General features: G+C 33.5%; 2 protein-coding genes across 3 annotated transcripts; one reads left to right on the plus strand and one right to left on the minus strand.

Moving 5' to 3' along the window:
• Nucleotides 1-6,401: 6,401 nt before the first annotated feature.
• LOC105782115 (transcription factor GTE7) lies at nt 6,402-9,275 on the plus strand. The gene is made up of 3 exons (XM_012606621.2): nt 6,402-8,073; nt 8,161-8,365; nt 8,452-9,275. The coding sequence occupies exons 1-3, from the start codon at nt 6,625-6,627 to the stop codon at nt 8,508-8,510; spliced, it is 1,713 nt and encodes a 570-aa protein (XP_012462075.1). The 5' UTR covers nt 6,402-6,624; the 3' UTR covers nt 8,511-9,275.
• A 478-nt stretch (nt 9,276-9,753) lies between these two features.
• Nucleotides 9,754-16,013, minus strand: LOC105782114 (uncharacterized). Of its 2 annotated transcripts, none has more exons than XM_012606618.2 (9): nt 15,857-16,013; nt 15,043-15,650; nt 14,576-14,701; nt 14,300-14,497; nt 13,601-13,825; nt 12,378-13,502; nt 11,717-12,004; nt 11,019-11,457; nt 9,754-10,856 (listed from the first exon to the last, which is right to left on the minus strand). In XM_012606618.2, exons 2-9 carry the CDS (start codon nt 15,622-15,624, stop codon nt 10,000-10,002), a joined length of 3,840 nt encoding a protein of 1,279 aa, XP_012462072.1. In that variant the 5' UTR covers nt 15,625-15,650; nt 15,857-16,013; the 3' UTR covers nt 9,754-9,999. The 2 variants fall into 2 exon arrangements, with proteins under 2 accessions (XP_012462072.1, XP_012462073.1); XM_012606619.2 differs by having other exon boundaries at nt 15,043-15,684; nt 15,857-16,007.
• Nucleotides 16,014-16,770: the final 757 nt, after the last annotated feature.

Genomic DNA, 16,770 nt, shown 5'->3' on the forward strand with positions numbered 1-16,770 from the left:
TCTACCTTCTGACTTATCAAATGGATTTCAAATTAAACAATAAAAAATATTTATTTATTTGATTTAATAATAAATACAAATATAAAAAAAGTATTTATTTGAGTCTTAGTTCGATTGACATGGGTATTATTGCTAATACAGGAGGATGTATGTTCGAGTGCATTGATGCGTATTATCTTTCTATTTATGGATTAGGGAGGGGCTATGGGTAGTTCTAAGCATTGTGTAAAAAACAAAAACAAATATGATCAGAACTTATAATGAAATTATTAAAAAAAATTTTAATAGACTTGAGTTGACATAATTTGAAAATATACATATATAATTTAGATTTAGTTAATGTTAGAAAATATATAAATATAAAATTATTAAATGTTAATTTTATACTGTTCATGCTTTTATGGTCCACTTCATACGTGCTCTTCTACTTAATTAATTATAATCTTGCTTTATATTTAAGTTGGAGAATTAATAATATATTTAACCAGGTCGGATTTTGATTTTTTTAATTTTAGAAAATCGAGAAATTAATTACTTTACTTTAATTTATAAAAATTGATTCTCGTACTTTATGAAATTAAAAAAATTATTACTTTCACTTATCAAATTTTAATCATCATACTTTATGAAAATGGAGAAATTAATTCAATTATATATTATTGTTAAATCTTATTGTGAAATCACTAACGTAAAAAATAATCTATACGCAACAAAACAATAAAAATAAATTATTTAAGTTTGTGAGTGAAATTTTAATAATTTTATGGTCAGAATTACAATATAACCTACAACATTTATAATAGTATGAGTTTGAAAAAATTGAACAAAAATATTAAATATATAATAGCAATAGTAATTTAATCATTAATGAAATATTTACTTTCACGGTTCTTTTCAAATAAGTATATTAAAAGATTAGTAATATAAAGGTGAGTATTGGGTATACTGATAATATACTCTCTTTTTATTCCACAAATAATTTTTTAAAATATATATTTATATATATTTAATATACCCTATAAGACACTTGTCAAACTCATGATCCTGTTTGTGGATTTTAAAATTTCATTGTACCAAATATTTTCTCTTAATATAATATAAATTTTATAATTATTTCATCAATAGCGTTTTATATAAAACATGAAATAATTTTAATTTTATTTATTTTCTTATTAAATTTTCTAATTATCAGTGTCACAATTATTATTACTAATTAAACTTTGGATTCATATTAAGTTATACCTATTATTTTAAATTGATTGTCACTTAATTAATGTTACGGTTATATATGAATTAAAACAAATATTTAACACTATAAATAAATTATCACTTAATTAGTGTTACAGTTATATATAAATTAAAACTAAAGATTTAGTTAACCCCATGTGATGACCTAATGATTAAAGATATTCACCGCTCCAAGTGGAGCCTAAGTTTAAGTCACACTAATTACGTTTGTTGTTCGAGCTTTGCCTTCCATTTATAAAATAAATTCTTTCATTTTGTATTTCTTGAATTACACAATCGAGAAGTTAGATTTAATGTATTAAAATAAGTAATGTTGATTAATTATTAATAATAGATAAAAATACGAACAATATTTTTAATTTTTTTTTATGTTTTTGTTATAATAAAACAAAAGTCATGGTCTATATAATCCTCTTCCATTATTTTATGCCATAATTACCCTTTTCTTGACAAAGTTTTCCGACGCGCTCACTACTTTCCTTGGGGGTCCATCACCTCCGATTTAGCAATTTGTTATTTCCCACGCGTCACGCGCGCTGTAATCACAATCAGCGTCGAGACCCTAAGGACCATTTAATTCCAAATTTGCCCTTTTAAAAGTTAACGTCCCGCCAATTGCAATGTTGATACCCCGCCAAAATCAACCTCGGATTCCGCCAGTTTTGCCCTTTCGGTCTTCGTTTGTTTGGCTGTCAATTCGGTGCCGTTTTAGGCTCTCTTTACTAAATAAAATAAAATTCTTCTTTCATTAAAAATAACTAAGAAAAAGAAAACCTTAAAGTGTGATGAAAAGAATCTAATTATTTATAAATTACTATTATTATATTTTAATATAAATATTTTAAAATATTTATGTATATAACTTTTTTTTTGAAAAGGGATAAATCTCAAAATTATACATGAACTTTGATTTAAGGTGTAATTGTATATATAAACTTTAATTTGGTGCAATTATTCACGTAAAACTCTAATTGTGGTTTAAATATATACTTGAAACTTTAATTTTGATTTAATCATACACATTTAAAGAAATAAATACATCAATTTATTTTTATATTGGATAAATATTATTTATGTATGCAATATATAAACATAAAATGGTGTTATATCAATAATTGTGTTAATAATTTACAAGAATAGGATCAAATCAAAATTCCATGTATACAGCTACACATTAAACCATAATTCATGTATAATTTTAATATTTATCCTTTTAAAAATACTATACTTCTATAAAAATACAAATTAAATACTTTTGACTTAATTTTAATTAAACTAAATATTCACTTTGGGTTGAATCCTTTTTCGCTTTATTTATTTGGTTTTATTGTAAATAAATTCTTTTCCATTAAAACCTTTTAAATAATGATAATTAATTAATTTTAAATAAAAATAATTAAATGAATTTATCTCAATATTAATATATAATTGAATTAAATATACATTTAAAATACTTAATTTACTTGAAGTCAAGCATAATTTAGTTACAATTTAGTCTTATATTACTACAATATAAATTTAAACCATCAAAATCTTAGTGCAATCGTTAATACCATCAAATTATTTTATTAAATTCATTTGTGTGACATTTTGAAATTAGGAAAAAATCTCACTTGATAGTCATATAACATAAATTATTTTGTAATAGACATGAATTCAATAAAAGAATTTTAATGATGTTAACATTTGGTCTTGTATTTTAAACTCGAAAGGTTGGTGGGGTATATTCCTGAAATAAAAATACATAAACTAAATTTCAAATGTACGAATAGCGAAAGAATATGAAGCATATTTTAACCATGGTTTACTCATGTAAGTTCTTAAATAAATCATATATTATTTAACACATTGCTAGTGAAAATTTTACAATCAGATATTATTTTGTTACACCTTAAAGGAGTTGGTGTTACTCATTTAATATCGCTTGGAATTTTTAAATTCCATTGAAAATACATGAAATAAAGTTCTTATGATACAATGTTATTATTCTATTTACTGTTATTAAATATTTTTATATAAAATAATTATTAAAGAAGATGAGCAACTGATCAATAAGTCGTAAATTGTGATTTGTTATTGGACACAAATAAGAGATTTATTTCTTTTGATTCAATATCATTTTTAAATACCACCTAATGAGACTTGACAATATTTTATCTTATTTTTTTCTATGAGAGATATATTTAAATAAATATTCTCCAAAATTCTTTGCCTAAATATTTAAAGAATACTCATTGCTGACCAAAAATATTATTATTTTTCCTTGTCTACCAAAATTGACATTGAAATCCAATAATAGTAGTTTCATTCGTATATTATTTAAAATATTGATTCGTGAAATAAAAAATAAATCTCAAAATCAGATGAAAATATTTTATAGTAATGTGTTGAAGAAAAAACATATAAATAAAAGATAATGCAATATTGTTTATAAATGTATAAATTTGACAATTCAACATGTCATCAACATTGTTTGTAAATCAGGTATTAGGATTTCTTCTGAAGTGTTTTTATTTTAAATTTAAATTATAAAGAATGTGTTAGTTTAAGTTTTTTTTCTTAAAATATATTAGCAAAGAAAATAAAATAAGAGTAAACTATAAAAAATAATCAATTTTATTTATCTCAGATTACGTTTTAATCACTTACGTTACCGTTTTGTTACAAAGTAATCACTCTGCCGTTAAGCTCTGTTACCTCCCTAACGACAATCCTATACAACAGTCCAAATGGGTTTTAAATACCAACTTGAATGTCTGATTGAGACTAGAACAGGTTTTTAATTAAATAATTTTAATTAATTAAAAATTTTAAATTAATTACACCTTAAACTGGAAAAAAAAATCATTTGTCTCCTTTCTTTTAGTTTTCTTTTCCATTTTGATTGAAAAAATTATTCTTATCCCAGTTGGCATTTAAAACCCATTCGGATTGCCGTTGGAGAGGTAACAAAGCTCAATGGAAGAGTGGTCACTACGTAAAAAAACGATAATGTAAGTAACTAAAACGTAACATTTCAAATATAAGTGACTAAAATGTAATTTGAAGTAAACAAAAGTGACTATTTTTATAGTTTACCCATAAAATAAAGAACCTTTTTTGATAAAAAAAAAACTATAATATGAAATTGTTGAAGGAAATAACTATGCAATTAATATATTATTATAATTTCCTTTTTATATTTTAATAATGAAAATTTTTAATTTTAAAACTATATAGTTTTGTTAACTTCATTCTATCAAAATTTCAAAAATTAACTAATAAGAAAGTGTTGATGCATTATTTATTTGGTAGCTCTAATTGATCAGTTCATCTTCTTCTTGGTGAGGTGATTAAAGTCTGGAGGAATGAGTTTTCTGGTGAAGAAAATGAAAAAAGTGGAGTTCGGAGAACCCCAATTCTAAGAGTCTTTAAAAGTATGTAAAGGGTTTTTTCCAAGTCGAAATAAAATATATTATATAACAAAAAGAAAGATTGTTATAGTAAAATCTTCTTAGACTAGCTAGAAAAATTCAAACTATGATTCTTAATTTATACTAATCTAACGTCTTAACTTATTTAATATCGTCAACGTGGAACTAAATTCATACACTTAATAAAATTTAAAATTTTATAAATAAATTGATAAAAGTCGAAGTCTTGAATTTTTCAATATCTAGACCTGAGTTCTATTGTATATAATTGTTACGTGTGAGTTTTCGTTTAAATTATTTTGATTATTACTTTATTTCGATTTAATCGTAAGAAAATACTAAAATAGAAAAATAAAGGTATTTTTGGGAACTTTAATAGTAGTTGAACACCTGATTTGAAGAAACACGAGGACATTTTTAGGGAACCGAGGCTGACTGATTTACCCCATTCTTATTATCTTTCAATTAACTAATATATAATGGGTTAATTCACAAGACGTCTCCAAATTATAATTCGAATTCTAAATTGATCCTAATTTAAAAAAAATTAAATTAAATCATTAATCAGCATAACACCAAGTGTTAATTGTCAACTCTAATTTGATTGTAGTATATTTAAAATACGTGGATAAAAAACTTTAAAGACGCATATACCTTTTACATTGGCAACTTAGATTTGATGTGTAAATTAAAAAAGAAAAAGAAAAGACCGCTATTAAAATTGAATATTTTTATTATCTCATACCCAAATTATTCATGTGATGAGTAATGATGATTTTAAAGCTTGATCATTGTGTTTTAAATATGATTTAATTATAAATTTTATACTTTTACGAAAATTAAGAAGTTAATCATTCTACTTTATTTTATCAAAATTTAATCATCATGCTTTATAAAAACTAAGAAGTTATTCCAATTGGGTAACACGCCTAAATGCATAGCAATTCAACAATGAATATGCATGAAATTAATAAAATCATCAGTCCAATGATTTATTTGCAACAAGTTTGCGAAAATCAACAACACAAATTTACGTGTTTACTAACAATTAGATTAACTTAACGATTCTTATAATATGTAAGAAAAAATTTGACAAATTGAAGTAGATAGACTAACTTTTCAGTGTAAAGAGATGAAATTCTGAATTTTACATTTTAAATATGCTTTCCTTCATATTGGAGCTAATATTTAACGCTCAAGTTGATAGAATGATTTAAATTGATATGATGTTGATACTTTATAAATTCAATTAGAACTTTTGTGAAGTTCGGGGATTAATTTAAAATCTAGACGATAATTAAAGATGTTTAGTGCAATTAATCCATAAGTTTTTGAGTTTATTTTACCATATTACCCTTGATGTTTCACGAACACACATGCCGTGTGGCTTCCGGCTAAAGCCGGACCACCCAGTTGGCTTTCCGTCCACGTCATCACCCCGTGGTGGGGGCCGCACTCGCCCCCCATAAAAAACCCTAAATTCACGCCACATGCACCCCAAATTCACCCCAAACCTAAACCCAAATCTACGATCTCCATCAACGGTCCCACGCCTTACACGTGTACCTAAATGCCTCATCTCCACCGTTCACGCCAGATCACCCGGTCAGCCCTTCGGTCACCTCTCAAACCTCTAACAGCCCTTCGATCAATAAGATGATTGTATCCAACGGTTATAATGTTGCCCGAAACTCAACCGGGCAGATCTCATCGCCTTTAAGAACCGAGCCTAGCCTTCTCTTGTTCCTCGCTCAACGTAGGGGTTAGATCCCAAACGCAGTCTTCACGTTTAATAATTTTCTAGGCTTTTTTCGTGTTGAATTCTTCGCTACACTGGTGTAAGTCGGCGCGTGGTGGTTATTGAGGTGGCGCGTGTCGGAAACGGTGTCCTCTTTCATGGTTTTATCCTGTCAATTTGAATCGGGAATCCCTCGCCGGAACCCTACCGGCTCCCGATAATTTAATGGCATCTGCCGTGTTAGCGAATCGGAGCGATTCAAATTGGCCACCGCAGCCGAAAGGCAGTGTCGCTAAATTCATGGGCAAGGTTCCCTTCACAGCAACGAAACCAAACCCTAACCCTAAATTCAACAAGAAACGTCAATTCCACCATCATTTGGCGCCACCTGATGATGTAGCCGGCCATGTCGTGGATGATTCTCCCGCCGTGACCCAATCCGCAGCTTCTGATGATGCGTCGTCGATTAATCGGAAGCTGAATGATTTCAGCTCGGGCGCTTACGTCAGCTTTCGCATCAGCTCTTATTCCAGGAAGGAGTTGATTGATCTGAAAAATCAGTTGGTTGCCGAGTTGGAGCAGATTCGTGAATTGAGGAATCGGATCGAGTCGAATGATTTTCACGTTAGATCCAGCTCAAACAAGAAATCGTTGCCCAAGAAAAACATTTCCGGCAGCAAACGGCCTTTACCGTCGAATTTCAGCAAAGAATTTAAGAGATTGAACCCTCAAGAGAACGGAAAAGCTTCCACGGCTCATTTGATGAAAAGCTGTTCCCAAATCTTGACCAAATTGATGAAAAACAAGCACGGCTACATCTTCAATTCGCCTGTGGATGTTGTTGGAATGGGTCTTCATGACTATTACGACATAATCAAGAACCCGATGGATCTGGGAACTGTGAAATCGAGGATGTCGAAGAATTTCTACGGGTCTCCCTTGGAATTTGCGGCGGATGTAAGGCTCACTTTTAATAACGCCATGTTGTATAACCCTAAGGGGCATGAGGTTTATGTGTTGGCCGAGCAATTTCTTGCAAAATTCGAGGAACTTTTCCGGCCGTTGAGCTTGAAACTGGAGGCGCAAGATGAGCCTCCCGAAAGGGGTTATTACGAGGAAGAGTTGCAGGCGAGTTCTTGGGATCACGGTGAACCTGATAGGTTGAAGAAAGATAGGGAAAGAGATAGTGAGAGGATAATTGTCGATAGGGATGATTCGGCTAATTTTGTGTCGAGATCTGATAGAATTGATAGAATTGGAGGGGTATCGGGCTTTGTTTCGAACCCGAATGTACCACCGCCACAGATGCACTTGCAGGCGCCGGCAAGGGTGCCTTCACCTGTAAGGCCACCACCTGTGAAGTCATTGAAGCAGCCGAAGCCAAAGGCTAAGGATCCGAACAAGAGGGAAATGAGCATGGAAGAGAAGCAAAAGTTGGGGATTGGATTACAGAGCTTACCACAAGAGAAGATGGATAATGTGGTTCAGATCATAAGGAAAAGGAATGGGCATTTGAGGCAAGATGGAGATGAGATCGAACTCGACATTGAGGCAATGGATACCGAGACGTTGTGGGAGTTAGATCGGTTTGTCACTAATTACAAGAAGATGGTCAGCAAGATAAAGCGGCAAGCATTGATGGCGAACAACGCCGTATCCAATGACAGCCATAGGGTAAGCACATTGTGTTTGCTTGATATGTACAGATGATTTCATTTTGTCTATTGTACCAACTTGCTTGTTCTGATTTGAAAAATTCAGGAAGAGGCAACCGTGGAGAAGATTGAGGTTCCAATGGAGATGAAGAAACCGAAAAAAGGCGATGCTGGAGAGGAAGATGTAGATATTGGGGACGAAATGCCGATGAGCAGTTTCCCACCCGTGGAGATTGAGAAGGATAACGATCGAGCTAGTAGCAGCTCTAGCAGCTCCAGTAGTTCAAGCAGCGATTCTTCGTCTTCGAGTGGTATTTCTCTTCTCCATTCTGAATTTGGAATTTAACCAATGTGTCCAGGAAAAAAAAATCCTCATCTTGTAATGTTATTATCGCAGATTCAGATTCTGGGAGTTCATCCGGAAGTGATTCCGATGCAGACGATGCGCGGTCTTGAAGGCATGAGCTATTCGATTTTGGGGCAAATCCAGTTGGAAAATTGGGTGGTGGGGATGTAGATGAGAGGTAGATTTTGCTAACATCTGCTAACAAACTGGAAAAAAAATTAGGGATATTAGTAAGTATTAAATGCTGAAGATATGAACATTCTTTTTCCTCTTTTTTTTTGGTTGATGTACAGGGTGGTGGTGGTGGTGGGTTGTTTAAATGTTGTGTGAAATTGTAATTGTTGCTCACTTTGGAGGAAAGAAATGTATGAAAATGGAAAAGGGGAGGGCAGCTTTGGGAAGAGAGAATGGTGAATTTAAGGGGTGGGTTTTTAGTGGAAAGAGGTAGGGTTTGGTAGAGAAGTTAGGTTAGGGTGAAGGAAAAGAATAGCTGGGGAGGGGGGGGGGGGATACTTTTGTATGCATTAACCCTAAAAAAAAAAATACTTAAATGATTTTCAGCATCATCAATAGAGGTATTTTTACAGATTGAATCTATGTCTATGGGTTCGTTTGGATGTTGGCCAATGCTCAAAATTTTTCGGACCAAGTAAGATAGGAAGGTGAAGAAGACAACAGTGTAGAGTGAAGCCGAAAAAAAGGTCTTTTTGGCTATGGGAAAACCATAATTGCTTTATACCCATGCGCCATTTTGAAGTAAATTATTCGTTAAACTGAAAACGATCCCGGACTCAAAATGATGTGAGCTGAGTTGAATTTGAGACAACTCAAAACAAAACATTTTGAATATAGACTGATCCAAATTCAATCTAAAATTGACTCAACTTTCTAATTATTATCATCCCTCCTCTTCAATCAGCGGACAATCCAATTCCTGTTGTCCTTTTTAGGCAAACAAACGTTGTAGCTACCGTTTACTAAGTTTTCCTCAATTACACGCATGGAGACGTGTCTCACAGGAAAAGAAAATACTTGGATGGCAAATACCAATTCGTTGACACAGTCAGGCTCAAAATGCCGACAGTAAGACAGCAACGAGGCATTCACATTTTCATCATCCAAATTCGCATACTTGGAATAAAATGGGGGGTTTATATAGACTATGTATGTGTATCCGACACAAACATAGATTTCTTTTTTTAAGTTTTCCATGTATTTGGAGATTCCTGTCGGACGCAAACGAAGAGTTACAAACAAGCTCTCCAATAGTACCTATATCCATGATTCCGGCACATCAACTACAATGACTTGCAGAGTAATACATAAATTGCAGATGACATTTAGGCAGGTAAATCATCTTAAATATAATACATATATATAAATAAATAAAGGCTGATAAACAAAATCCCTCATGGTTTTCTTTTTTGGATGAATTAAGCCAGGATGTCAACAAATTTTCACCCACTGTCACCACTTTAAACAAAGCAAAGGCACTAAGCAGCAATGTGAGAGCAAGCACCATACAAAAGACAAAGCAAAAATGAGGCTTCCTTGACAAGTTGTTTCCACAAACAAGGGCTAACCTTTTATACTTGGCTCTCATTTGGGCTTCTTCAACTTGAGAAAAACGGGACCGAGTTGAGATTCACAAGCAGAGAGAGTGCCGGGTTCCAAACATTTCAAAAAAGCCTTGGTTAGGTCTAGTGTTGTTATCATCTGGAAGATCTTATCGCAACATTTATGCACTTCGGTTTTTCGAGACTTCTTTTCGGGCATCTTTGTCACCAAGGTCTCTATAAGATGACCAAGACTCTGCAGGTGGCTTTTCAAAAATTTCTTCGACACATCTCGGTTGCTTTCATTAGAGTTAATGGGGACATGTGACTTAAATACTTCAATCACCAAATCGAGAGCCTCAACCCGTCGAAAGTCGGATTTTGCATTGCCACAGTTTTCTAACAAGAAGCCGAAGAGTTGATGACTGATTCTAGGATTTCTTCTAAATATTTCTTTCAAAAACCCAGATTTTATTTGGGACTTTTTACTGTCAAAATACCCCTCCAGAACAGCCTGTAAGAGATCAAAGACTCCCTGTAATTCAGAATCTGAGAGATTTCTTGCTTCGATGATCTTCAATATCCAATATGTTGAATTCTGAGCAAGCGAAACAATCATTTTGTATCTGGTCAAAGACGCTGTCAGCTTCTTCTTCGATAGGCTGCTTGCAGATTTCTTTCTCTTGAATGGTTTTGATGCCAACTTAAGGTTTTTCTCCAATAGAGTTTCAAGAGTAGACAGCAGTATGGATTCATCCTTGGGTAACTTCTTTTCTTTGAATACCTTCCTTTGAAGAATTCCCCATATACGTTGTCCGAGTTGTTCACTGCCTTCTGTGGTATGTGGATTGACAAATGCTTGAGCCAAGTTTGAGAATACTGTCAAGACTTGGGGCTTACCTGAATCAGAAAGATCATAAATACACACTTCTTAGAATCTTGTATATAAGTTGCAAGTTAAAAAAGAAACATTTCGGCAAGTCAGTCTAGATAACAAAAATTAACATTTCTAAATTAGCACGATACTAACAAATAAACAAAACAGATAGGAAATACACTTGCCTCGATTTTCATGCAAATAAATTTCCAGAAGTGAAAGAACTCGGAGCTTGAACAGGACGAGCTGGGACTGAGCAGTTTCGCCACCTGCCTGATTCTTTTTCTCTTTAAAGATCTGAGCAAGATAAGTGTCCATGCGGAACATAGCATCATCATCCATTCCTCCATCAGACTCATCAGAATCTTCAGGAAGATCTTTATCAGCCCCCTCACTGCCAACTACTGCCTCAGAGTCTTCAGATTGTTCGTCACTGTCAGCTGTTTCACCAGTCTCAGCTTCATCCATATCCTCATCTTCTTCAATACCGAGAAGGTCATCATCATCGTCGTCATCTTCACTGCCTGCTTCCTGATGTCTAGCAGGTTTTAGGTCTTTCTTAATTATCCGCAACATCCGCATCAGCCCGTCATCAGTAACATCGCCACAGAAATATCTAAAAACCTATAAACAATACATGCCAAATAAAGTAAGAAAAATGAAAAAACATCTGAGTTGTTCTAATAAGACAAATCAGAAAAACCAAAGCTGGACTTAGAAGAGTAATATAAATACAATCAAGAAAACATTTAGTTAAGAAATATACGGATAAACATTAAAGAAGGGTGAAACAGAAAGAATTAAAGTATTGCAAAACAAAAAGAAGGTATGGATGATCTCCAACATCGCATAAAAATGACTAGAATAAGTTATTGTTGTGCACCTGCTCAATAGCAGTCCGCATAGGGGCTGATGACTGTGGCAGCAAGAAAAGTAAAGTATCCACAAGAACATCCATTAATTCTGGTGCTGCATCACCATCCAACTCATCTTCTCCAGATGAGTTGAGATCATCAGGAGCTGCAAAAACTTTCTTACAACATATTGTAAGCTCAGAGGCCGCATCGCAGAATTCCCCAGGCCGGAGGAGTACTTGGAGTAGCAATAGGATGAGCAAATACCTCAATGCATGCACTTTATTTGCATCATTGCTGAGCCTAAAGTTCCTTTCCTGTCATTTTTTAAGCATTCAAAAACTGTGTATCATTGCAAGAGTCAATAGCAAACAAGATCATTACTTTTCCAAATATACATACAAGATCAACAGTCCAATACACAAGTAAAACGTTCTCATTTTTGTTCAACATAGATTAAGCCATTATCCCTTTTCATCAAAAAAACCACAAACCCATAGACAAGTGTCAAAATATATTCACAAGGGAGTAAGACCATGCTTACCCCAACTGTTTAATTGCAAGTGACCTTGACAAACAGGTAGAACACAAATTGTTTCAGAGCTTGGATATATTAAAGAAAATAACCTCAAAATCAGACCCATATCTAAAGCATTTGTTATTGATAGTAAAGCACGAGATCAATCTTACCTCTTTATAAAGTTTACTCTCCATTTCTAGCAATTTTGTGACCAACTCTTTGTCATCATCACTCAAAGTTCGAAATAGAGAAACTGAAGGAATGTTACGTAATGTGCTGAAAAACCGCATGAAGTAGGAACCAAGGTCATTCGGCTCAAGTCCATTAGCCAAAGATCGGGGCTCCTCAACCTTTTGAGCATTTGCTAGCAGAGATTGGAGTTGTTCTATGCACATTTTGCAAAGGGCAGTCGAGGTGGTTGCTTTTGGCCATCTAAATTTCTCCTGTAATTCAAATGAAGTAACTTCATTACCAAGAGATGCAGAGAATAGACCTTGAACTGATAGAAACTTCAATATTTCCTTTTGCACTCGGAATTTTGCTTCAGGGTCCAACTTTAAATGTTTCAGAACACTAGGAAGTGATTCTATGACCCAGCCTTTCAGAAAATCAGCATTCCCCATAATTCCGATAGAATCCTTGTCCTCGATTGAGCCTATCTCAGAATTCTCATCAGTTGTTTGACTCTGATCAGAAGGTTCCTCGGAAGCATGAGCTTCATCCAGAAACAAGTTAATCAAGTTCTGAACAAACAGCATGCAACCAGCTTCTGTTTTGAACTCTGCCATCAAATCTTTCACTGTTTTTGTCTTTGTAATGCAATCAAACTTTCCATTGCTGTGCTTCTGAAAGGCAACAATAACAGCTACTCGCCTGACATCATCATTCCTAACCCAGTCTAATAATTCATTAAGAAAATGCTGCGCAACTTTATACAGCCATGAATCTTTTGTGGAAAGTATATCTATCAAGCACTGAACGACTTTGGATGAGAAAACAATAGGTATAAAAGAAGACAGTAATCTTGGCAGGAGAAGAAGCAGAACATCAAATGCTAAGTGTTTACGATCATGAGATGACAGGAGCAGGGATCTTTCAATAACAGCATCACAGAAAGACTGGACGTTATTTGCAATTTCTTCTTCTGAAGAGCTAGACTTGCGACCCTTTTTGTGCTTTTTTAAGGAATTAGAAGCAGACACTGCATCTTCAGCCTGCAAAATGGTATCAGGTAGGAGAATATTTACCAGAACAGGCCACAAACTATGAACCCGGGGTTGACAAAATGTGGATTCCTGCCATATTACAGACCAAAAAAATAACTTTAGAACATATTTAAACATTATTTTTCTCAATGATTATCCCTTCAATGTACAAATGCATTAAAAGTTACCTTCAAGCAGTTACTAATTGAGGATAAATAATCAGCAGAGAAAAGTTTGCTTGGGCTGAATGGATTTGGCAAAAGTTTGCCGAATTTGCTGTCAATGGATGTTTTTTCATGAATTTTTAAAGCTAACAGCAAGGCATCAGGATTCCCAACATCAATGGCTTCTTCAAACCACTGAGGAACTCCAGGAGCTTCAAGAATATGATCCAACAATGCTTCAGCAGGCAGCTGCAATATATAGAAGCATTACATAAAGACTGAAACATCTACTTGACAAATTCATAGATTGCTAATTGAACACTTTCAATACAGACATTAATCTTGACAAGATCGGCATAAAAAAGAAAATACTTAAACTGCCAGCGTGATTATTACCAACCAACATATGTATACAGTTGCGGGAAGTTACAAAGATAAAATATACGAACAAGCATAAAAAAGAGCAACGGCATTAAAAGCACTGGTTACACCATCCAATCAAAAGAGTAGTAAAGAATTCTTTATAATGATGCACTTAGAAGCCATTGCAACTCACCTAGTATTAACATTACAAAATAAATAAACTGCTGACATCAGAATAGACAAAATATTTGATTTAAGCTTAGAATGGGTTTGGAATTATTACAGTTTCCCCCCACATTATGGCAGCAAAAAGTAAAAATATTATGAAGGAAAAAATCCAATTACATCATCAGAAAATACCTTTTCAATAATTTCTAAAATGATGGAAACCGATGGCTCCTGCAAATATCGTTTTTTGGAAGCAAGGGAGATAATAGCACTCATAAATTCCTTGATAAGAAGAGTATTTTTATCTGACAACCACTCTTTAGTGAGTCTGTCAGATCGGGCAATAGCACCATAAGCAAACAAGCGACCCAAGAGGCAATCCCTTACTTCCTACAAGATAGAAGCTAGTTATTGAACATTATTGCGTGATGACAACCTGATGATATGCAAGGGGGAAAGCATGCATACCTGACCCTTCATCGATGATGAGACCTCCAACAAATCAACTATAAGTTTCAACAAGGAGTCCACTTTAATGCTGGGAATTGCGGCAACCAAAGCAGTCAAACCCAACGCAAAACCCTGTCTAACACACTGCAAAACAAGTAGAAAAACATAATTCACCAATAGGCCAATTTAAGTTATAACGGCGAAGTATATTGTCCAAGATCATAGGTATATTTTAGGTGCTGGATGTCAAACTGGATTCAAATGCTAACTTATAAGTAACACATCAAAAGCATATGTAATTTGATCACTAGTCCTAGGTAAAAAAGTTTCAGACTATTTTACTTCTCATAAAAGGGTAAAGCAAATTGGAAAAATAGGAAAGCCATGACTTCCACAGTGAAATGCAAGATACAAGGATCTAAAACCTCAACAAGTAACTACATGAATTCTAGTGAGACAAAGCATGTGAAGACAGCAAATCAAACCTCTCTTGATGAAGAAACACCACGTATCAACCTCCGCACAGCATATCCCAAAGAGGATGCACAGTTATTCAAGCCATCATCCTTTTGAGCTTCCAGTTTCAAACCACCCTCAACCAAGTCCTTATTCTCAAGCCTATCATATGCCTTCTGCACCTCCTGCAACTCAGTCACCATTGTTTCCACTGCTGCTTCTCTCACTGAAGAATCTGCGGAGGCCAAGTCCTTAAAAACACTGATATGGAACTCAGGCAAACTACTACTAGACGAAGCTGCCACAGGCTCTGTGGCATCCTTTCCTTTCGGTTCAATAATCGGTTGTTTCAGCTGAGATTCCTCATTTTCTAAAACCGATCGCCGCCTCTCCTTGTCTACCTGTTTTCTCTTCTTTTTTCTCTCCATTGGTTTAACGGAATTTGCAACAGAAGAAGAGGAAGCAACCCCATCTCCCATGTCTGCATCTTTTTTGCCATCCATCTTAATTTTCTTACTGGAAGGAGCCGAAACCGTATTATCCGCAGCTAAATCAGTTTGACCCTCAAGAACTTCTTCCTCAGATTTAGTGCTTCTTTTCTTAAAACCCATTAAAAACCCAAATTCCAGAATACCTTCTGCAATAATAACTATGCATCAAAATCAAGTTTCCTAACAAGAACGAATCAAAACATAAAAAAAGAATCAAAATATAACCTTTGTAAGTGACAATGCTATAAATTGATTATACTTTGGGGACAAAAAGCATGAAATTTCAATATCCTAAACTTCTTGTAAATCAAATAAAAAATCTGTTCGAAACAAATAAAAGAAAATATATTACCTTCTAGTTACTTTTCTTTTTTCGGTTTTTTAAGCTGCTATGTTAAAGAAACTTGAAAAATTTTAGGGTTATGAGGTTTTAGAGTAGAGAGAGAGGCACATAGAGGGCTGGTGACGATTGGGACGCCTTTTAGGGTTTTATTAATTTATAGAACAAACAGTGATTTGGGGAAAAATTAGGGTTTAGTGACAGTAATAATTGTAAATACATGATAAAATTAGAAATAATCGATTCCCCGCATCACGTATTAGGGAGAATTTTTTATTAAAAATAATTTTAATAAAATTTAAATTATTTTTAAAATATTGATTTTTTAAATCGAAAATTATTTAAGGAAATAATAATAATAAATATTGATCAAATAAATAATTTTATCAATCTATTAAAATACTTATGCATTAAGAAATTGTTGGGCCTAATTATAAATCTCATCCTAACTTTAATTTATGTTTTTTTTTTTGGGTAAAGTTCAAATTTGATTCATAAGAAAGGAGTACAATAAGTGGGAACAATGTCCTATACAAATAAGGCCATTGAGGCCACTAACTCAAGCAAAACAAGGCAAAGGAAGCAGTTGATAAACCAAGCTTTATAGAGATAAAATATCGAAAAGTGAGTAAATTTAACAATTTATGTTAGAAAAAGATCATCATTGATTGAATCAAGCTTCCCACCTAATGGAAGAAAAGAAGAGACCTTTGACACAAAACATTGGCCCAAACGATATAGATGTGACATACTCAAACATTAGGGTAATGGGCCTTAATAAGGGCAGTGGATAACCTGAAACAATAGTAGCAATGAGATCTTAAAAATTCGAAATCCATAGAAGGTTCAATAGACTAAAGTAATTAAGGACTTAGAGAATTGAGTCCCACGATGTAACACCCCTCACCAAGTCTGGTCGTCAGACT

Source organism: Gossypium raimondii, chromosome 13 (genome assembly GCF_025698545.1).
Source record: "Gossypium raimondii isolate GPD5lz chromosome 13, ASM2569854v1, whole genome shotgun sequence".
Lineage (NCBI taxonomy): Eukaryota > Viridiplantae > Streptophyta > Magnoliopsida > Malvales > Malvaceae > Gossypium > Gossypium raimondii.